The 24,463-nt window shown below is 40.3% G+C and overlaps 1 protein-coding gene across 5 annotated transcripts in view; it reads right to left on the minus strand.

Annotated features, from left to right (window-relative positions):
* RDX (radixin) overlaps nucleotides 1-20,336 on the minus strand; it is a 44,317-nt gene extending 23,981 nt beyond the window's left edge. For 4 of the 5 annotated variants that reach the window (XM_058800641.1, XM_058800644.1, XM_058800643.1 and 1 more), the window contains exons 1-3: nucleotides 20,099-20,336; nucleotides 11,990-12,061; nucleotides 3,227-3,310 (exon numbers count right to left, since the gene is read on the minus strand). In XM_058800641.1, coding sequence (XP_058656624.1) covers nucleotides 3,227-3,310; nucleotides 11,990-12,001 — 96 coding nt within the window. In that variant the 5' untranslated portion in view covers nucleotides 12,002-12,061; nucleotides 20,099-20,336. Of the gene's footprint in view, nucleotides 1-3,226; nucleotides 3,311-11,989; nucleotides 12,062-20,098 lie in introns of those variants that run through there. The other variant, XM_058800646.1, reaches the window with a different exon arrangement.
* Nucleotides 20,337-24,463: the final 4,127 nt, after the last annotated feature.

Genomic DNA, 24,463 nt, shown 5'->3' on the forward strand with positions numbered 1-24,463 from the left:
ATGCCTTGACTGAGCATGGTTATTTCCTCTAGAATGTCCACATCATTTACTTCAGACCATAAGAAATGCTTAGAACAGGTCTATATTACTAGTATGGTCCCAAGCAGCATTAAATTTGGCGCCCCAACTTAGGAATTTCAGACCTGCTACTTCTTTTGGCACAGATCTCCTATACAACACTGATCAAACTACTTATGCCTTTATCAGATGACTGAGAATGCTCTTTACCCAGCAGCTGTCCAAGCTGAGCCCTTGTACCTTATCAGCTCTCTGAGCTGCACAGAACTGCAGATGCTCAACAGCTCTGCCCGTAAGGCAGACAAGTGCTTATGCTCACATCACAACATTCTGCTCTCAACCCACTAACTATGGCCCCGAGATGCACATGATTTAAGTACATACAACCTGGGTACAGCAATGCACAGCCACACAAGTTTGTAAAATCAACACTTAAACCAGCAGAACCCACAAATAAGGAAAAAGCATTGCCTACACTGCCTCTCAGCTCAAAGGAAATAGATATAACCCTTCTGAAACTTTATACCGAGATAATACATGCACTTCTGCACTGCAGTAGTGTGTTAATGAAAAGTAAGTAGAGAATGAAAAACTTGGGAGTTTGATTCTGGCCCAAAATTCCATTAAGTAGCTTCAGGCAAGTGTTCATCCTATCTGTAAAACAGATTTATCCACCACCACATCCTACAACTTGACTATTAATAGGCAATAAAAACTTCTTGGAGAAGAAAAGCAACCTGAACAATGTATGTTTGGGCAAATCACAACATATACATAAGACAACTTAACAAGGATTTCATATCATCACCTTCCACAAGATTGTAAAGAAGGCTTTGGAGACATCTGGAAAGGACAATAGAAAAAGGATAAAGGAAAATTACAGCATTAAATAAAGGAGACAACCCTCACATTCCTTCTGAATGGCAGCTACAGTCAACGAAAAGCTACTAATGCACAATGCTAACAAAACAAAACAGCTCCCCCACAACTACCACCAGTGTGCGGAAACATCCCTCACGGGGCTCTTCCTCTCTCAGGGAAGCTACAGATGCTTAACTGGTTGACTAGAGGAGGACAGATCCCCTCTTGCCTATTCTGACCAGTGACAGGATAGACAGAGGGACCAATGATAAGTATGTTAGTACACCTTCTGAAATGCGAGTAATTAAAAAAAAAAAAAGCTTGTGCAATAAATAAGTTTACTGAGTTTGACAATGGAAGAGAAAAGAGATAGCCACAGATTTCAAAAGCTGCATTCTTGCCTGCTAGCAGATGAAGATGATGAGAATGTACATAAGGAATGAGAAACAAATCAACAACTCCAGAAAATGCCAATTAAAAGCCTAAAGAACACTGGCCAGTAAAAGATTGAAAGGTCATTCACCAATAATGTAGGGGAGCACTAAATAACATGGAATCCATGGAGAGGTTATTTTCTGCAAACAATAACCAACCTGGTTGTCATGTTCACCACTTCTGCATAAACCTTGAGGGCCAATCCTTTCAGTAACAGTGCTATTCAATTCTCTTTCTATAGAGAAACAAGATAACTTTTTGTCTGGAAATTTCATGCTGGTTTCACAATACAGTTCAGCTCTTGATGTTACATGGTGGAACTCACAGATGAATTTAAGATCAGACTAAAAAGTGTTTCTCACACACAACTACCCTGGTTGATTTTTCTTGACCTAAATTTTTTTTTCAGTTTAAAATTCCAGAAGTAAGAGTTGGTGTGATGTCAAACACCACACAGAGAACTGAGGAACAAAGAAGAGGCATGACAACAAATTCCAAACTGTATCTTTGTTTGCTGTTTGCAAATGCCCCAATTTGGATGAGCCTGATTACCTGGGCACAAGACATTACACAGCAGAACGTCACCCCACCCAACAGTGAATGGCATAAGATAGCAAAAGACAAGTAACAGCTTGAGCCTTCTATGCCACAGAATACCATACTTTTACTTGATGATGGTGATGCTGGTTAGACAAAAAGCAAGACAGCCTCTTTGTTCAAGAAGTCTTTTTAAGAGTCATGACATTTATTCTTATGTAGGGGCTGAAGACCTATTTCATAGGTGTACCCATATACTGCTACTGATGTTAGAGAAAAGGGCAGGCTGTAAGTGTTAAGAGTCAGTCATTTCAAACAAAAACTGCAAAGGCGATTTCATTCATCTAAAAGTTCAGTATTAAAACAATAAACATTCTCTTCTTTTCAATTTATATAATAAGACAATTGACTCTAAAAGGTCAACTGAAAGTTTAAAGATCTTTTTTGATGTGTTGCTTTCTCTTAGTACTCATCATTATATATTTCAAGCATCTATAGTGGAATGGACAGAAACAACTACTAGGCAGAACTGTTGATCTACTTAAACTATTTTTGAAGGGTAATTTCAGATATTTCCAGATTTCCTAAATAAAGGCACACATTTTGGATTTAGATAATAAAACATATTTATTGCTATCTTGTTGGAAAACAACATAATACATTGACAGGTCATGACTAGTTTTAAGGTTTCCTCAAACACCCCACAACACAGGTCAAAAAACTTGTTCCAAGATTCTGAAGACTAACATCACAGGAGTGCAAGAACAGCCCTGTTCAAGAAATTGTTCACTTGGTCCATTTGACTGATGTATAACACACCATCAAGTGACAGTGTGTAACTGTGATAGAATAGTTGAAAATGATGACCTTAATGCGCTTGTGGTCTGCAAACCTTTCTTCCTTTTCTTTTTGTTTTAAACATAAATTCCAAACTGCTTCATAGGACAACAGTATTTAGTTCTACCATTTGGGAAGTGAAAAACCATCTTACAGTATTTATTGCTGGAAAGCAATTGTGTTAGCTTTCATTAATGAACTTACTGTTACATACATATTTCTAAAATACACAATTCTAACAACTATATTGCAGTAGCAACTAGAATATTATTAGACATAAAAAGCACAATTAACTTCAAAGCAGTTCCATACACAATTTAACCAAAGCCTCACTGGTAACATATTTAGAGAGTTGTCTTTGAATTCAATGTGTTCCAGGAGAAGTAATGAGGAAATTCACACTAACTCAGAGCCTAGCTTAGATAACATAAGGAAAGCAGTCTGTACATGAGAACACTACCACTTTTTCAGACTATGCCTTAATAACCACAATACTCCTATGTGCTTGCACTTATACACATAGAGACATGGAAGTTACCTGGTCAAAGAGCTGCTTGCCTGTTGTATTGGGCTGGATGGCAAATTCCAACTCTGCATCCATTGTGGTTACTCTGACATTGATCTACAGAATAAAAGGAAACATTTAAATCATACTGTAGCAGTGTAATCCTTCCACTGCCTGTAAGAAACAATAAGTTCAACAATTTTAATGGTCTTGTGTACACACAGAACATAGCAGTAAGAAAAACAGAAAATTTGAATCTAAAAAATTTCTCATTGTTATTTAGTCTAAAAGCATTATCAGCATAGTACTTACCCCTAGGCTGGAAGGTTAAATTAGAGAACAAAGCTCAAAATTAATTTTATGGGAAAGCTGACATCACTACTGAACAGCTGAAGAACACTGGGATATTGAGCTACTGGGCACTATCTTTCAGAGGGCCTCTCAAATGCATGCAAAAGTTCTTGGTCACATTTATGTCATTTTAAGGTATTTATGCCTAGTAATATAAAAAGACAAGCAGCCTCCTGCTTACCATTTCTAAAATCAAGCAGTTTGGGGGTCAAAGTTCACCCAGCTCTAGCACTAGACCTTGTACATCTCAGGACAGACTAGAAGCAGGTTTTCACCAATGGAAAGAAAAACTGCAGCAGTTAACGCTCCTTAGTGCCAACCTCCTTCAACTCCCTTACTACAAGACTAAAAATTCGCCACCATTCAATGAACCTCCTTCTCCTGAAAGCGCAGATCATTTTCCAGATGACTCCTGACAATCACTGGGTTTATTTGTAATAAAACAAGAAGTCAAATACTGCAGGAGATAATTGGAAGGTATACTTGGAAGTACAACAGTCTTTGCCAATTTCTCTTCAGCTGGTACATACAGAAGTGAGAATTTCCATGAAACAGAACAAAGTATTAAATCCACAGCACTGTCTTCTCAGTGTTAGAACAGTCCTCAAACTCCTACTGCCAGGGTATCAATCACATTTTATTCATCTTTAGTGCATAAGAATAGAAGTATTAAAAGGTCAAATATACTTTCCTATAAATGCAGAAAAACCAAATTCGCACAGATATATTCTAATTTCTCTCTACTGTAAAAAAGGGCAGAGGAATAAATTAGGACTTGTATTACAGGTTCTTATACTACTTGATCTATTCATGTGCAAACCATTTCCATTAACTATTTCCCTAATTTTGCCACCAGGTGGAATACTTTGAGAAGTGATTGTCTGGAAAAGAAGGAAAGACAACACATGGAAGGGAGATCTAAGATAGGGAAAATAAAACTGCAGAACAGTTTGTCTTCATGCAACAGATGAAGCTTGATCACTGCTGCCTTCATTGTCAAGGTAAACACGAGGGGGATATACAAGACAAGAATAGCAGGAGCCTGAGGACATCAAGGTTACAGACTTGCAAACAAGAATGATAGAGGGGGCTTAGCCAACTTTATTGTGTGTGCAAGCACTGATAAAGAACAAGAGTTGAAGACTTTGGAGTAAAAGATAGTTTAGTTTTATTGCAAAAAAAAATTTTAAAAAAATAGAGGGTGTGTGTCAGGAAGAGGGAAAAAGATGTTTTCTGTAAATTCTCAGTCTCTCTATTTCAAGAGAAGAAAAAAACCCTTATGGAATATAATTCATCTAACAAAATAACTAATTTTAAATGGTAGTTCTAACTCACTTTAACTCACTCTGCCAGTTACACTAGTTTAAGCATGAGGGATTGCCCCTTAATTACAAAAGATTAACTTTTAAAACCAGTTTTTTACTTAAAAAATGAAGCCTTCTTTAGGGCAGTCACAAGTAAGCAAGTTACAAAGAATAAGGCCAAAAAATAATTTTATTAAATGCCAAAGTGCTCTGTTATATAACAGCACCGTTGCCAAAACAAGAAGCATCACAGATCTACAAAGCACAGCAAGTTCAAAACTAATTGCAGCAGCAAAAACTTCTTATATAAATATCCCTACTACAAATGTCATCTACAAATGCAAGAAATACTACCTGAGAGTTTATCCTTCACAAGAACTAGGATACCCTAACAGTAAAATAATAGCTGTAATACAGAGACAAACTCAATACAGCTCTAAATTCTGTTTGCTTCTGGATATTACTGCCCAAAAAAATCTGAGTGCTCTAAGAGTACAGAGCTTCTACACCTCCAACAGGTACAAACAGGCATTAAGAGTACCTAGCTACTTCTACACATTACAGTAACTGCTTAAGACTGCAGCATTTCTGTTTATCTTTGTACTTCCAATTAACAATCACTCAGCTGCTAATCAATATTTACACATTCAGTTCTAATAAAAAAGTTTCAAATTAAATTATGGTAATGTTAAAAAATTACCTTTTGTGATATGAATTATTGAAGCAGAGACAAAAGTTAACACTACAGTTCATTGTCTTTCTGAATGAATTTGGACTGACTTTGATTTTTGGCATACAAATACCAGGCTTCTACAAACTTGTAACATTGTTTCACACCTTCAATTATTTCTGGGCACGGAACATAAGAAAGTTACTTTTGTCAAAATCTGAAGAGCCCTGAAGGTCTACTTATCCAATTCAAACCTTGATTACGGAGCACCCTCTCATCAAAAATCAAACCTCTGGTACCAGTTGCATTGCCTGTAAAATAAAGCTGGCAAACTACATTAACAAGAGTCATTGGGGAAATTTCCACATCATAAATATGGCAGGGAGTTGAGAAAACACAAGCAGAGAGAGAAGGTCCAGGAGCTTCAGCAATGATCTGTCCCTCACAGAACCTCTGCCGCTTATCTGGCTACTTTGACACAATGCTCTTTAGGTGGGGAAATTATCTGAACCACAAATTACGAGGACAGTCGCTAATCTGAACCAACTTTACCACACAAATACAGAAACAGGAAGGAGCTCTTGCAACAGTGACAAGAGAAATGCATGAAGGCTTCCTGTAGCAAGTATTGGGAGGCTACCACTGCACATACCACAAGATCCATTCAGTGCCTGCTTTTCAAACTTGCTCTCACCAGGATCCCACATCTTTGTTACAGAATCTGACAGGTCCCTTCCTCACACAGTTCAGCCAATTACTATCTCAAGTTTGCATATTAAATAGAATCACAGAATAGTTTGGCTTGGAAGGGACCTTTAAAGGTCATCTAGTTCAATCCCCCTGCAACGAGCACAGACACCTTCCCCTACATCAGGTTGCCCAGAGACCCATCCAACTTGACCTTGAACCTTTCCAAAGATGGGACGGGACATCTACCATCTCTCTAGGCAATTGTTAGTTTCACCTCCTACATCATAAAAATTTACTTACTTTTACATAGTTTGATTCTTTTATATCCTTTTAGCTTGAAACCATTAGCCTTGTCCTAATACAACAGGCTCTGATAAAATGTTTGTCCCCACCTTTCTTATAAGCTCCCTTCAAGTACTGAAAGGTCATAATAAGGTCTCCTTGCACCTTTCTCTCCCCCAGGCAGAACAACCCCAAATTCTCTCGGCCTTTCCTCATAAGGAGGGATGCTCCATTCTGCAAACCATTTTAGTGATCCTTCTCTAGACCTGTTTCATCAGCACCATGTCCTCCCTGTGCTGGTGCCCCAGAGCTGATGCAGCCCTGCAGTGGGCTCTGAGCAGAGCAGAGGGGCAGAATCCCCTCCCTGGCCCTGCTGCCCACCACTGGATGCAGCCCAGGACACGTTTGGCTCTCTGGGCTGTGGGAGCACACTGACAGCTCATGGCCAGCCTCTCATCCTCCAGCACCCCCAGGTCCTTCTCAGCAGGGCTGCTCTCCCTCTGTTCACCCCCAGCCTGTGTTGACATGGGGGGATGCCCAACCCAGGTGCAGCACCTTGTACTTGGCCTCGTTGAACCTCAGGAGGTTCACACTGTCCCACTTCTCGAGCTTGTCCAGGTCCTTGGCAGCAACAGCAGACTGAGTTTATCTGTGTTTTACCAGACTTGTTTCAGAATGATTAAACATGGCCAAAGGAAAGGGAAGAACACACACTAAAGAATTACACGTTGATTATTCTTTGCCAAGGGAGCAACTGATGTTTTGGTAACAAATGTTGCTAATGGGTTACGAAGATATTTGCCACAGCTCACAAAATACTATTTATAGAAAATATTCCCCAGCATATAAAATAATCTATTAAATAATTTATCAAAACCAATAAAGAGTACAGTCATTGAAAATATCTGGAATAACAAGCACAGATGTGCACTTAATAAAAGCCTGCACTTCATAAGGGAATTATATTTTTATTGCATGCATTCTTTCACCTTTAAGGACTTGAAAAAGTATGTCTGCACTTTCTTGTAGTACCTAACTTCAACCCTCCACAATTTATGGGACTATTACACCGTCACCGCATTAACCTTTGAACCTCTCCTCAAACAGATATAGTCCATGAAACACGCACAAAAACTTGCTGTAAGCTTAACAATCTAAAATTTTATCTTACTGTACTTCAGCCATCCTTTGCAAATATTAGTTATGGCACTTCATCATGAACACCAAAATTGAGTTGATACCAATACTGAGAAAAAAAAGGCCATTTAAAATAACATGGAAATGGTTTCCAGAAGTTTTGCTTTAGCTTAATGAATGCAATACAAATTAGTCATTTATAAAAGCCACAAAAACCAGTCTGATTTATAAGAGAATTGCATATGGCAAAAAAAAGTATGTTCAAAGAGCAAAGAGCTCCCTCACACCAGTTCAGCCATTTACAATCCCAAGTTTTCATATTAAATTGTGTTAAGAGTAGCATTAGTCCCACTGCTTCAGACTGCACAGCACTCTCTCAATACTAACATCAAAGTAGATATAGGAAGAGATGAAAGAAAAAACTTTATGAAGAAGGTAAGGTAAAAAGGTAAGGATTAAACAGCATTAAGAACAGAAGGCTACAGAATAATGCCAAACAGATTTTACAAGAAAGCAGTCCTCCAAGCTGACATCAGTTGTCTATTTATACTACAGAAATAAATCATAAATTCAAGCCATAATTCAAATATTGCATTACACAGACTCAAAGATTTTCCCGTGTAACAACAGCACTGTAGTAAAAAAAATTTATACACTATTTCAGTTCAAACACCTTACAGAAATTAGTTTGAGCTTGCAAATATTAGAATTTTAAACCACAAGACAATTCCAGAATTTGTTATTTATTCCTTCTGAATACACAATATCATAAAATGTTGAATAAATCTAAACAAAAAATCCTTTTTAGTCTTAGTAACTTTGACATCTATCTCTGTTATTCCCTAGTGTAATGCTTGCTTTCTTTCATGCCTTGCAGTCTTGTACAAAAGCGCTGCAAATTATCACCAAAACCAGCTGATAATTTAACTCTTTCTACACCCTATAAATACAACATTTCAGTCAATTAAATCTAATCTTCTTAGCATATGAAATGATTAACAGTTACGTAACCCGTGATGTCTAATTTTAGCTTCTATGTTTCTATTTTCAGTGCAGATCTATGAGAATGCCTAAAGCTGAGAAACATTTTGTATCTATTCTTTTAGGAAGAAAGCACTGAAAATAAGAGTCAACAAATATTCTGTTCTTCAGCAAGCTGAGAACTGAGCATACTGAGAACAGCACTTGCAACAGCTCAAATTTTGATTACAGCAGCAAAGACGTAATTAATCAGTTTTATTCAGGTGGATCACATCATGCTACATGCAACTAAAATTCACACTGCTAGGTAGAACTGAGAACAGTAAGTCTCTTTTAGAAACAAACTATTTGGCTGTAAAATCAGAGTAGTTGCTGAGTAACAGTTGAAAAGCTGGAAAGCCACTTTGTCACAAACCCAGGCAAAAGGAAGGAGCAGACTTTCTACTGAAGCAATCAAAAATGAAAATGTTTCAATTCTGTATACTTTTCAATCACATATTACCTTGTATCCCAGGACAACATATTAAAGTTGCTTTTACCCTTTCAAAACAGCCTTTTCACCCAAACGATTTAACCTACTATCCTCTAAAAAAGAAAATCCGAAACACGTGCCCTTTTACTGCCATGTATAAGAATCATTCACAGTGGCATGAAACTTATTTCAGACTGAGACTTCCAAGAAAAATGAAAGATGTTTGCTATAAAATTCCAATACTCCAAGACTTTCTACTGGTCTTCATTTACTTAATTTTGTCTGGAATACTACATAACATTACAATGTGAAACCAAAAAAAGTGAAACCAAAAATCTATTTAATTGCCTTTTCTGTGGGTACTGATTTCATTTAAATTAATTTATGGCTTATTTATTTGTTATTTTCTCAACAAAAAAATTAATCCCAGAAACCTGGGAAGAATTTATAGTTGTACTGAACAGGTTTACATATTCACAAGAAATACCAGACATTTCTGAAAACTATCAATTGGATCATCACAGCAGAGTCTGAAAAAAGAAAACCTAAATAGGTCACAGTAACACAGAAGAGCTAAAATAACATTGTCAAAAATCTCACCACTTATGTTAACTGGGTTTTCTTAGCTTTTACCCATGATATTTCATTAGTTTTCAGGTTAAATGATTTCCAGCAATAAAGCGACAGAACACTGACTGTCTTATTGCAACAGTTGTCAAAAATAAGCAACAAGGAGTTAAAGCATAAATAGTTTCTGGACTAGAAGTGCATTTGGTTATTGTGGATTGTCCATAAAGACAGCTCCCAAGAGCTCCAGTAAATACCCATAGCAAGAGACATCCTACTGTCCAGTACTATCAAATCTGAGCAGAACAGCAAAACTCTTCAAAGAACAACGTCAGATTCATTAAACATAACCATGGGTAGGCTCTTTCAGTCTCCAAAGAAGAAAGAAGGTGAAAAAAAAAGAGAGGAGGAGGGAGGAAAAGAGCTCCAAAGCCACCTATCATTTAAGAAGCAGCCAGAACAAAATCTGAGGTTTGACTTTTACAGGTAATACTATTTAACCTTTGGCAAGTGTGCTATTTCTTCATTCACCGATTACCAAATATAATTACAGCAACCTGCAGTTTACAGGAAGACACTGAGAAATGTAATCAATTTCATTTCATTTATAATGGCTCCTTTCACTTTGCTTCCTTCTAGGATTTCACATGCACCCACATCAAGAGACACATGAACTCTTCATAAAAAGTCCCTTATAAAAAAAAATCTCTTTGACACAAGGCCGGCTTCTTTGCCAAGATCTGGTAGCTAATATCCATTATTAGGGTGGATTGTGCACTCTTTCAACACCACTGCAATCTCAGTTCTAAGGATATTGCTCTCCTCGTGAGCAACCCTAAAATTCTTATTTCCTTCAATTTTCTCTGGTCCTTAAAATAGTGAGAATCCTGCCTGCCTAAATTTCATGGTTCCAGTCCCAGAATTTAAAAAGAAGTTACCTCACCCAGGCTTTTTTTTTTTCTTAGTCACAACCTCTGTGGCTCCATGGGTCTCCAGCTGCATGGAGCCAAAGGCCTCACAAACTGCATGACCTCACAATGACTTTTTGCCTCATTCTTAAAACAAAGCTTTCCAGTTGAGAAGCTCCAAAGGCAGTATAGTCAATTCTCATAGCCAGCATTCAAACAGGTCAGAAAATAGTATGCTGCTAATTCATTTTCCTGCCCTTTATAGTGCAGCTTTCTCCCACCAATGAGCACGATAGAGACAGCTACTTCCAGCTCGAAAAAGTGCCAAGAAACTGCCTCTAATCCACTGGCAGGAAAAGAAGAAATTACAGAAACAAGGTATGACCAGTTGGTCATCAGACCAACTGCAAAGCTTAGAACAGAACTTTGAGCCCTTAGTCCCACGCTCACATTATTCATTGAGCTGTACTAGCTCCAAATACCAGCACACAAAACTGATTACTTACAGGGGTAATTTCTATTAATAGCAAAAACCTTTTATGCATCTACATATCAGGATGTATGTGTATATACATGCACATAGACACATTTATTCTTAGCAATAGACCTGCCCTGCTCCTAATCTGCTACCAAAATGAAACATCAGTAAACAAAGAAAGCCTGAAGGCTATTACATAAACCAACCGAGTTGAGTAGAAACAATCTGACAATTCAGTTCCCTTTCTGAATGCTTTTCTCACTGGATACAAGTGGAAGAGACAAGCAAAAGTCATTTAACACATGGCAGATGAAACCCTAAGGTAGCAATATAACAATACCAGAAAAAGAATCAACCTACTGAATAATAATCTCCTCAAAGACTTCTAGAATTATTATCAAAACAGAAGATGATGATATTTTTTCCCCCCTGGTAGAAAGTGGATGAACCCTTATCTTAGCTGAAATGAGCAGAACAGGAAAGCATAAACTCTGCTTGTTTCCTCCATTCAAACTTGCTTTCTATGTGATACCCTCTACCATGGTAAAATTATTAACTTGGTGCAGACACTTTACACACGTTCTATCTTCCCCTGCCAAATCCTGCACCAAACCCTTCCACTGATTCTCATAGATACTGAGTCAGGCTCAAATTATACCTCAAATAACTACTGTACGTAGTTCATTGCAAAGTCAACAATTCCTGAAAAGTCATTCCTCCTGCCAGCCAAGTGGGCTTCAGGTACTGCTCCCATTTCCAATTGTCCTCCATGCAATTTGCAGTACCAAGCTTTTTTTCCACATGTTGGTACTAAACTGTCTCAACTTCAATTGTACAAGATCAAATCTTACAAAATCTAGAAAAGGCAGCGTCAAAACAATTAGAACAGTTAAGATTATCTCTCTAAAACATAAAAACCTTCCTAGATTTGAGATGAATATAAATCTGCTACTTACTGGTTTCGGCATTTTTGTTGTTTTCTGTAGTCTCCTGTCCACTTAAATCTTCCAAAAACTCTTTGCCCCCTTCTGCCAAAAATAAAATTAAGAGGGTTGTTTTTAAATGAATGAATAATCACAGTAAATAGTACAAATTCCTATACAAGTGCTCTACATGTACAAAATACACTTCTCAGTAGGTGACACCTAGAAAGAGCAACTAATTTAGCCAGAGTCAGAATCTACACGTCTCTAAGCAGTAACATCCTTCCTAGGTTCTGTAGAACATTTACGCAGTAATGTTACCATAAAGAGACAACGGTTTCCCCAAGTGCTACAAATTCTTTTAAAGGTTGTTATCATACATCATTGACTATTAAAAACCTCTAACATTATTTACAAGAAACATCATAAAGACAAAAAATCCGCTCTAATAATTTTAAAGCATCAAAACTTTTATTTCCTGCCTATAAAATACTTTGCTTCTCTCAGCAAAAGAACAACAGTAATTTTTTCCAAATGAAAATAAATGCAAATACACCAACAGTAAAAAAAGAAGAAGAAATTCTGCTATGCTTAAAATAACACTGATTTTTTCTTTTTAAGCAGAAGGCTATAAGTTATATCTATGTGGTGATGAAAGTATTCACTATTATTTTCCGTTCCAAAAAAAGTTTTTATGCCTTGAAAAAATATGTTTGCAAAGTTATTGGGAGATATCATCCTACCTCCTTTTCAACTCCTAAATTTGAGCAAGCAGCTAGTCACCTTCCTGCACACATTTACAGTAATGACCTCCACAAATCAGACTGTTGCTGGTTTGCAAGGAGCATCACAGACTGCATTGTCTTCAAAAATAATATTAACTGGAATTACTCTTATACTAAGAAAAATTACTGTGACATGCTAGTCAGAATAATCTGAGATTTCAGTATTGTAACTCCACAGCTATAACAGATGAATAAAATCTTTAGACGTGGTTAAAAGAAAGCAAGAGAAAAACAGAATACTTGAGAGCGATCCAGTTATCAAAACCAAGCTTTTGTATAACTTTCATTCATAAGGAAAAATGAAAAAATAAAGTATTTTTACAAAAAAATTAAAGAAGAAAATTTTCCCTGCTTCTTGGCAATAAAAATACAGTTAATATTAGAAACATCTGCACAGCAATTTAAGGTGCATTAGCCCTTTGTTTTTTATTTCTTCTTCTAATCTGTAGAGATACGTTTGAAAATGGACTAAAAAAAAACAGATAAAGGATGAAAACAGAATTTAAGAAGCATAATTGTTGTTGGCTGGTAAAGAAAACAAACGTTAAGACTAAAGATTACAGAAACAGATCTAATGGCATAATTCAGATATGGAACAAAACTGGTGTTTAATGAAAAATCGGCCTGGAAACATAAAAACACTATCTAAAGTTGCATTAACTCTGCTATAACCAATCTAGCCCAACTCTAAAGGTATAATAATACTCTGTTTGCCTAGCATAAAGACAATTACATTCTAGTAGATTTTTTTAATTACAGAAGATACTCTAGAGAACTGGACAGTATCAGCCATGTCCCAAATGCAGGCTCGCTGCCTGATGCGCAGTGCCAATTCACGCACTGAGCCAAGGCAATTCCATTGCTTTATTCTGATCTGCTCAGAGCAGGGAGCTGGGCACGAACCCACCAAAGGCTGGCACCCCATCATCAAAACTTCACGCCTTTCAAACATTTTAGCAAGCAAAGAAGTCACATTTTATTTGCTACAGGTCACATGGCTCTCTTCTTGATCAACATTTTACCTTCTACTGGTTCAATGATTCTCTCACTTCTGTCAATCACTCCACATGCTCAGCCATTCCTTCTGGAGTCATGGGCTTAGGGAGCCAGCGGGCCCTGAGTTGTGGTCACAGTCACCCCTGCCAGAATTACTTTTTCTCCACTTGGAGGTGATTCAGCACAGTTGCTGAGTTGGCTTTGTTTGTTTTTTCCTTATCTTGGAAGTTCTGCCAAACGTCCTTGTGGCTCGTGAATTCTACATTCCCTGTGCCCACTGTCAATGGAACATCCTTCTTCCAAACTTTGCTAACTTTCCCCTGGGTCTGAGATGGCTGAAGAGTGTCAGGCCCCAAACTTTAACAAGGCAATTCTACTGACAAGTCATTTATCTTTCTAACACCTGGACATCAGCAGTAAGACTACTGTTCTAAGATACTGTTAAGTATATCCTTGAACATTATGAATAGACTTTTCCTCTATTCCCCCCCTCTGCTTTTAAACACAAAAGCTTCCCGGGGAGGAAGAAAAAATTGGCTTTTGATAAACTCTGGCTTTTTGATAAAAATTCAACAGCATGTTTCCCTTTCAGAGAAGAGACTGCTTCCTGTTCTCCCTTCTTTCCCTAATATACACCTTGGAAAAATTCAAGAGAATAACAGAAACCAAAACAAGCTTGGCTCCAATATCTGCTAACAGTTAGGAGGATTCCAAGCCATAGTAATCCCTGTGCTCACCTCTGACAGCAGAGGCTCAATGCTTGAAAAACTGAAGGCAGATTGAAGCCCTAGAGTCACACTCAGTTAATTAAGGATGCAAAAGCTAAATTAGATTCTCATCTACCATTTTGTGAGCGTGCCAACTCGACAGTACCAAAAGGAACAGAAAGTAGCACAGCTACCTCCCTGTGCCTTTAGTTACAGAGCACTGAAAAGAAGGGCTATGGTAAGATGACTGATAAGGGAGTCCAGTCTCCAGGAGAGCAACGACAGCACATGGCACAGGACCAAGATCTGTGTTATCAAATGATTCCTTTCTGAGGTCTTTCTAAGAGACAACGTGTCTAGCAATTTCTACAATGACTGTCAAACCCTCATACATTGTATCACCACAAATTCATTCATAAACATGTCCCAGATTTTTGCTTTGGGATTTACTCAAACATTTTGCTATAATACTACCAACAAACCAAAAATTATTTATTTGAAAACTTACTTTAAAACCTTAAGGTAACTTTTTAAATCAGAAATGTGAGTACAAAGTTTTACAGGTTAATCCTATGTCATCAAACCACAACTGGGAGACATGTTTTCGCATGCAAGAGAACAAAGTTATCAGCAAAAAGCAAGAATCCTCTTAAGTAAAACTCAATAGAAATGAAGTCTCACTGTTCGTCCCACAGACCTCATGGGCCTGAGAAATTATTATTACAGTATAAGAGCAACAGAAAAAAATAAAAACTCTGCAAAACAAACAGCATCCCATGTATTTTTGTTGAGGTGTCTGCTTGCAGTACCTTTTAACTTATTTCCATTGTTTCCATTTTATATATAATACAAAAAACCAACCTGTGTCAGTCTTACAATATATAATACAAAAAACAGCCTGTGTCAGCCTGAATATGCTTTCATATTCAAAACACTGTGCAATTTTGAAAAAGTACAGTCACACAAATGCATTGTAACTATGATATTTATGTACAAATCAAGAAGTTCACAGATCTTAAAAATGCAAACATTGACATCAAATAAGCACTGAATAAAAACTGAAAATCACCCTATCTTTCCCAATCATTGGCACTAGCTAACATTAAAAACAAAACAAACATGAGGGAAACACTGGGCCAAAAGAAACCAAAAATTGCAGCCAGGCAAAATATTGTGTATCTCCACTGTTATTACTGGAGTGGCAGTTCACTTCTGCTACTAATGCCAGTTCAGATAAATTTATATTTAGCAGATGCCAAATTCTTAACTTTGAAGCAACTAATTACTTACACTTACTTTAATCTTAACACTCATGGGAAATGGCATTGCAAATAGTGGGGGAAAAAAAAGCCCTAGCAAAAAAGACCCCAGCCAGCTGGGATTGGGAATGATATTCCTTTTGATTCCTGCATTCTGAAAGCAGCTTCTGACCTACAAGGCATAAAGGCTCACCACTTCAGCATTTAAAATCCTAAAGGTCCCTCTTCCAAGTCAGGATTAACAGGGCTGTGACTTTGCAGACTTCCTACTGCTATAACACTCAGGACCTTCAGAAGTATATGCAGTAATCTGGACTCTGGACCAAAACAACAAAAGTATCTGCAGGCTCCACAGCACAAACAGATAAAGTCATCCAGAACGTCAAGAACTCTCTTGAAATGAAAAGCTGTAATTTCAATTAGTTTCACCACAAGGCAGTTGAGATTTTTAAATCAGTATCAAGTTTTTTAACTCAAGTTTTGAGTTATGCCACAGAAAGCAACAAATAAAGCAATTGTTGAAAGATGACAATGAAAGCTTTCTTCAGAAAATGATGGTGCATAAAATGCCTGATGCCAAAATTCTGTCAAATAATTTATGCAGCAGCTGTTTTCAAAAGAAACATTCATAGACACAGCCCTGGCTCTGAGGTCAGGTGAGGATGGGACAGCAGGCAGAAAGCTCGAGCAGGATGCTTGGCTGGTAGGGAAGCAACACTCAAAAGCAGGATCCCTGTCTGATAGCTTAGGGCCTTCTCTCTGAAGCAGCCCCTCCAGCAGCATCCCTCCTAAGCTTGAGCAAGAGGTTTGCCATCTGTTTCCCTAAATACAGATAGATGTCAGGGACCACAGAGCTTTACCCACAGCAATATGATTCACTCATTTATTAACAGAAACTTATTTAAAATTAATATACTTGTTCTCTTCAAAGTCTTATCCCATTCCATTTCTTGTGGTACCTAAAAGTGTTAGATCTTTGCAGGGGAAGCAATAGGCAAGTCACAGACCATTGGACCTGACTAACTGGTCTCAGATTCCTACAAAAATGTCTCCTCTCCAAAGCAGTCTGTGAATGTCTGCAGGGCAATCATCTTTCACACTAACAGCTCCCTAATGACACACTTGCTGCAATCCAATAAAGAAGTTCATTTGCCACAGACTTTACTTCTGCATACATCTTTTTCAGACGGACAGAGCGACCGCCTACACAGTTGTCTGCAATATAAGCAAACCAGGGCAGGAACTAACACAAGACATTTATCTCACCCAAAAAAAAAAAAAAACAAAAAAAAAAAAAAAAAAAAAAAAAAAACAACCAAAAATCCAATCCTGAATTGTACACCTAATATGCAAAAATTGAGATTTGATCAGTGCTAGACACCACATGCAGAGTTTTACACACTTTTTTTTTTTATATACTTTATCTTTCCCTTCTTAAAACCACTATTTCCCCTAACACTCCCCTCCCTGAAACACCCAAAATACGCTTGCTGTGTCTGAAAAATAACGGCAACAGAACTAGTACAACTTATGTATTCAATGTATCTATAGGAAAATACATTTTGAAGAGTTAGCGTTTCTTCTAAACTGGACTTCCTGTCAATTTCAGAAGTAGAATGAAAACCTGGCAGTTGCCAACACAGTATTCAATTAAAAGCAACTTCATACCAGTCAAAGAATATTTCTGCACTACTTGCAGTTTTGCTAGTTCATAAACTGGTATGTTTTAGACATGATAAACGATTTACATAACTTAATAAATATTAAGTGTAGTAGCCTTAACTTCAAGTACCCCCAAATGCCCTATAGGAAATAATTCAAAGATTCTGAAGAGTCCTACAATGATAGAAAGGCCAATCGTACCATTGGATGCACCATCAAAAATGGAAATCACGAATAGAAACTGATAGAAGTACTGCAGCTTCCAAGTGCAATAATCCTCTCTCTAAACATACAGTTAGCAAAGAAATAGGACATGTACCCAGAATTTTGGGTATATTTCATCTCAAAGTCAAGTACTGTATTTTCTGAATGACGCTGTTAAGTCTCTCACAACCAGTTCCATAAAATAAAGGAAACCTATGAACTGGCCACTCACCATTCCCCATATGAACTAGCTGGAGTTCTTAAACTGCAATCTTTACTCATGTAAAGATTAACTGCCTTTTTGGGCCAATGTCATATTTCTTCTTCTTTTTACTACATGACTTGAAGGTTTCACTTCACAGAGTGATTAATAAATATCTAAAGCAGAAAGGAAAAAACATTTTTTATATTCAAAGTACAGCTAAGTATTAGCCTATTGGTACAGGTAGCCAACAAATGCAGTTCTTTGGTGTTGAAAGGAAGGAGTTCACCTAGGCTCCTTCAGCTCTGAAGTAAACTTGCTGAGCATGCAGGATACACTGGCTGCTGCTTTAATGGATCAGTATCTTTCCACAATCAGTTCTTTCTCCAGAAGTTTGTATAAAAGCTTTGTTTACATTTACAAACTTGAAAATCCTCCCTCTCCTCTACTCCCACAGACTTCTAATGCAATATAAAGCGATAGGACAGCTTTGATGTATTTAACACATCCAGCAGAAAGACGTCATGCCTACAACAACTTTCCTCTTCACCTCTGGCAACAGAGGCAGCCCTCCTCAAAAAGTGGAGCGAGGCTGCTGAAGAAGAAAGGCCGTTCACCTATCCTGGCAAAGACTACAGGAACTCTGCCAGGAACTGCTTTCTCACGTCATAACATCTACATGTCTCACCCTCCTGGTTTTGCAGCTCGTAGGTGGATCTAAATCCTCACTCTCTTTACAGCTTTACCCAATTTTCTGTGAAACAAGCTTTTTCTGGCAGTACTATTACCATAGCCCTGCAACGGCAGAAACAGTCAGAGCAGAACTCTTTTTGTCATCTCTACACACACTTTCACCCCTTCTCTTTGAGTCAGCATTCAACAAAAACTCTCTGGACAGCTCCAGACATGTCACACCAAGTCATTTTTTCATGCATTTTCTAAAGATGTTTCGCTTTTTCCAGTTTCCCAAGCTAGTAGAACAACTGTGTCACTTGAGTACAAAGCTTGGAAATACGCCACTGCCTTGCAATTGCAATTGCCATTTGCTGGGAGGCTGCTTATCTGGGAACACTGCACTGACTCGCAGTTTATTTTTCTCACAGTCCCTCATGCTAAATCAGTAGATCAATAGAGGTAAGTCTTACAATCCAACAAACAGTTGCTATTTGTGCCATCTTTAAGGATTAAAAAACAACTTCACGGCCGTAGCCATCACGTTACTGTACACCAACTCCACATGTTCCCGGGGAGAACACGTTGCCCAGCAGCGCTGTGCCAACGCACCCGGAGCTGACAGCAACAACCGCATCTCCACAATCTCCTCCATGTGCCAGGCGCTGCGCAGGCACACGCGGCCCCAAACCCGCTCCCGTGGCACAGGCACGGCGACAGGCACCGCCGAGGGAAACAAACCGGAGCGACGTGCAGCGAGACACCTGAAGCCTGGCACGAACCGGCCACAGAGGCTGAACTCCTTGAAACTCAGAAAATGCCACTCCCGTAACTCAGTTTGAAAAACTGAATCTTTTTAAAAGCCTGTACTAGAAAGAGGAACACGAAATACTTGTCTAGGGTGTTAGACAGACTGGAAAAGACAGCTTAACAGCACCTTACAACCAAAGTGATTAGTTGTGCTGGCATGGAGTCCAAAGAGATTTTTTTTTTTCGCGTTCAGATTAAGAAACTGACAAAAGACAAGTAAATTCCACAAAGTTGAAACTAAAACCCCTTATCTGCGGCAAACTTTAAGCGACAAGGTTAATTACAAATGCCCACGACTTGTACAAAACATTAATCCATTCAAAAAAACAATGCACAAAGGCTCATTCAGGGCCGCTGCGCCCATTACGTCGGTCAGTACTTAAGGACTCTTAAAAACGCGCATTTGTTGAAAACAATAGACAGCAACAGATGCTCCACAGCACTTGTTTATGAAGTAATTCCTTATTATTCTCCCACACCGCCGCACTCAGCTGGCCCGACCCGACTGCCACATGTCTACTACGGTGTAACCTGCCGAGCCGCGCCGCTCGGGGACATGAATAATGCAGCGGAGGCTGCGCGGGCACGCCGGGGGCGCGCTCCCGGGGCCCCCCGACAAAGCGGGGCGAGCCGGGGCTCGGCGAGCCGGGTCCCGCTCCCGGCCGGAGGCGGTGTCCCGCACACGAGCGGCGCGGTGCCGCGCTCCCGCCGCCGCAACAAGTCGCCCGGTGACCCCTGCCCACAGAGGGCTGCGGGCGGGCTCACGCCTCTCGTTGCCGCCCCCGCGCTGCCCTCCCGGGGCCCCGCCGGCGGCCGCCCGCGCACCCCCAGCGCCCCCGCCTCACCTGGGACTCCGCTCCCTCCGCGGCGCCGAGCGGAGGGGGCGCCGAGCCCCCAGGGCAGGGTGCTCGTGGCGCGGCGCTCTCCGCTCCTGGCGGGGCGGTGTGTCCCCCCCGCCGCCCCCTCGCAGCGGGGCAGGAGGCGCTGCGGGGCCGCCCCGCGCTGCTCGCCGGGGATACGGCGCGGAGCGCGGCGGGCTCTGTGACAGCTCCGCAATATGGCGGCCGCCGCCGCCGTTCGGATTTTCCCCCCTATCAGATGTGGCTCCGGCGCAAGCACTGCGCACGCGCGGCCCGGGCGGGCGGGCATGCGCTGCGCGAAGCCGCTGCCCGGAGGGGCGCGGGGGCGGCGGCCGCGAGGGGCTCCCGTGAGGGACGGGGACGGCTCGGGGATGGCTTGGGGAGCGCGGCTCCTGGCGGCGGGGGACGGAGCTCCCGTGAGCGGACGGCGGGGCGAGCGCTTTGCTTCCGAGACCGCAGTCCTCTCCGTACGGGTTACGCGCCCCTCCGCGCGCTCCGGCGGAGCCGGTGCTCGGGGACCCCGCGCAGCCCAGCCGAGCGCAGCCCTGCCCGTGTCGTGAGAGCCTGTGGCAGCTGCTGCAGCGGCAGAGCCGCCCGCCAGAAACCCCCTGCTCGCTTGAGTGAGGAGGGCATGAGGAGGAGCCGCTCTCCCGTTAGCGCGGGCGGGAAAGGACAATCTCAAAAAAGGCTTCAGCCAGCGAGGGGGAGTTGGCGGCGTGGTTTGGGGTTTTTTTCCGTCCAATGCCCCGCCAGGCATCGTGCCGCCTTTTAGGCAGGCGTGTGCTCCGGGCGCGGCGGGAGGCCGGGTGTCTCGGCAGATAGGGGGGCTCGGAGCTGGCGATGGCACCGCCCCGCGGTGCAGCGGGCAGCACCGGCGTGGGTGAGCGGTGATCAGGGCTGGGAAGGGTCGGGCTGTGATGGCTCACGAGAACAGGGATGCCTTCAGGGAAAGAGCATGGAATGCAGTCTGAATGGAGAGCACTGACCCTCTTCATCTCCTTCATATCATCGCAGTGATGGGCGTTCTCTCTTTTTTCCATCACTCAGTCGTGTGAAACAGTCACGCTGGTGGACCGGATCACACCTTTTTTCTTGATATTTTTCTCCTTTTTTTGTATACAGTCACAATGGGAATGTAGAAGAAAATAGCAGTGAGGAGAATCCTTTTGAAGGACAGAGAGGTTGAGACAATCCCAGCCCCCACTGTGCTTTCTCAGTTTATTTTTGTTTGCAAGGAAGCGAAGGTGCTCCCGGAGCTCAGTGGCAACCCAAGCAGGGAGGCCAAGCAGCAAAGCTCAGTGCAAAGGGATCCACTCGAGCTACCAACTCTGAGTCATGCAGCTGCTATTAATACACCTCACCCTCTGGCTGTCTGATAAAGAGAGGTTGGGGGAAGAACTATGAGGAATTTTCAATTTAAAGCTGCTTCAAGAAGAATAAAAAGAACATTCTGTGGTGAAGTTGAGATGGGGAAGAGAAGGAAAGCAGCCTGGCAAAGAGGGAATAATCTCCCAGAGAATTTGTGGGAGCCTCATTGACTAAATATTTTAAAATTTTTTTAACAAAATTTAAAGAACATTCTGATAAGGTAAATGACCACATAATACAAACTATTGTAAAATTAAATATTGATAGAAGCTTGAACATAATTACTTTTTTGGGAGACATTTAGTTTAATTTGGTGACATTTTTATTCATTTTGTTGACTATTTCAAACCGGCATTTATCTTAAGTCATCATCACAGAATCTGAACATCTCAGTCCATTAAAGGTATGTTTAATTTCCTCACATGGGCTAAAATTTCACTTCCAGCTTTGTCTGTGCCGTTTTGCTCCAACGAAGAAGTGACAGTGGCTAATTCCTTGTTGCCTCTGTTGTTCTTCATTGTGAAGAACACCCTCGTGTGAAACAGTATCTTGCAGTACATTAAACTTCTAAGGCATCTTGCAGTGTCTGCAGATACACAGTTTCAGAGATGAGCCGCCGTTAGTGTGCATTGTACTGTTCCCCCTTCAGATGGCCTTTACCTGCAGGTCAGAGCAAGGCAAATGAAACAAACAAACAAAATGTAGAAAAACAAACCCTGTTTCATTCAGCCACTTAAATAAATTGGCTATGATTCACTGCAGTGCACAGATAAAATGTGTTTACTTTAGTTGACCGAATTAAAGGCTTGCTTTCTTCTCAAATAGTCCATTCTGAACTGGCTCAAATGTTGGATTATTGCACTAGGGCTCAGTTTCATTACTGGTGTTGATAGCATGTGGAAGCCAGTTCCTTTCAGTTTGTGCATTATCACTGCAGGATATGCTCTATCTCTTATCCTGTTACATGAAGAATATTATTGCTCAGAAATGTCAAGGTAAATAATAGTCTTATCTTCCTTGTCAACAGTATAATGTGGTTTTCTTCTCACCTTGCTTCCTTAACAAGGTGTAAAATTGCAGTTTGTCTGATAAAACAGGGCAGTAAAAACAGAAGTGTAGTTAGAGATCATATTCTTTGTAGCCATGAAACTGAAACTACAGAAAGAACTACAGGCAATAAAGAGAGCTTTCAGATACCCGTATCAACTTAAATTACACAGTTCTTTAAGAGGTAGGTTATAAAGATAAAGCTAATGATAAGAATGCCCTAAGTGCAAGACATAAAAGTTTGTCTTTCAGCAGTAATGCCAAAACCCAGCTCTTCATTAAAAAACAGATTTTAAACTTCTATTGCTTGATCTGAGCAATCAATCCTAGAATCCTTTTAGAAAGTAATGTTTTTTTGGGCCAAGGTTTCTCTTCTTCAGTGCACCTGCAAAAGCATAAAGCATCAGTCAGTAAATACCCAGCTGTGTGTTAGAATCTACTTTTATTAAAGCCAAATGTACAGTTTAAGGGGCATTTACTAGAAAAGGCATTTTTGGAAAGGAGAACTAAAACAAAAAACCACCATGAGAAATTTCTGATTTTCTTTTTTTTTATTTTCAAACAGTATGCAAAACACCTTGACCTTACCTAATTCAATTATGATTTATGCCAGCAGCCTGGACAGAAGTGTAGTGCTGCCCATGCCATGCCCATAACATGAAGAGTTATACACGGACTCAGCCTCCATGCCTGGAAGGCAGCCATTCTGGGAATAATTATACATATGACTCAACACACACACATACTCAGCTATTAATATGTTTACAGAAGCAGACCTGACATTGTCTAAAATTATTGCAGGGTAATTTTACTCTTACTAATTGCATGGTCTAAAACCAAATTGCTTTTTCTTTTGCTAGTTTTTGAATAACAATAAAAGGATACATTGCGTTAGTGGACATTAATAGAAATAATTTTTCCAAAAAGGTATGTTAGATTACCCCTTAAAGTCTTTGCTAGAAACAAATGGAATTCAAAGCATTCTGTGGTCATCAGATGAATCCAGTTCACAGATACTTCAAATATTTGGTGAAATTACAATAAATGTCTAAAGTAATAGTTTTTATGTCTCTTGTTAAATTTGTCTGTCATTTAAAACTAAATGTATCTAATTCCAAAAAATATTTTTCGTGCATGGTATTAACATACCAGATTTCAATAAAAATGAAAGGGTTCCAGCAGCAACACTGAGAATTCCAAGTTGCCTTTGTTGCATGCATATGTACAGTGTTAGCTTTGATCAAGCTCAAAAGGCAAAATATGGCATGATCCTGGGGAATTTGGATTTTCTCTCTCTGAAATACCATGGGGGTGTGAAGCTTATTTAGGTGTTCCCCAGGGCCAAGATCCTGCACTTGGGCAGCACCTCCAGAATCCTCAGCTCCAGTGAAGAAGTCCAGGAGTCCATGTCCAGGATAATCCCCTGCATGAGTGTTGGAATGAGGGAGGACAGACCTAGTGTACCAAAAGCCATATGGAAGGGGGGATGCTCCCTCTTCGGAGACACTCAGTGGACAGAAAGGATAAATCAGCACCCGAAAGCCTGGACAAAACACGTGGACCACAGTGGGCAGGGTAATCTACTGCAGTGTTGGCAGCTGGCTCTGTCTTTCACCCATTGATCTGATCACCTGGCTGAGGAGACAGCCTCTATTATTGACTGTGAAGCCTGGCTGGCCAGCACACACCTTTCCCATGGAAAATCCAAAGGGTTTGTTGAAAAGCTTTGTCCAGCAGCCCAATCAATTCCTGCCGGTGTACAATTTAAGAACATTGTTTCTCTTGCTGACTGTGCTCACCGGAAGCCTAAGACCCAGGTGAGTAAGAAGCCCAAAGGCTTTATCGCTGATGGTCTGTCACACGTGGTGACTTCTTCCACCAACAGATTTTTGGCTTTTCCCTGGTAATTAGTCTCTGGTACTACAGCAAACATAA

The sequence above is a fragment of the Ammospiza caudacuta genome, chromosome 2 (genome assembly GCF_027887145.1).
Source record: "Ammospiza caudacuta isolate bAmmCau1 chromosome 2, bAmmCau1.pri, whole genome shotgun sequence".
In the NCBI taxonomy this organism is placed as follows: Eukaryota; Metazoa; Chordata; class Aves; order Passeriformes; family Passerellidae; genus Ammospiza; species Ammospiza caudacuta.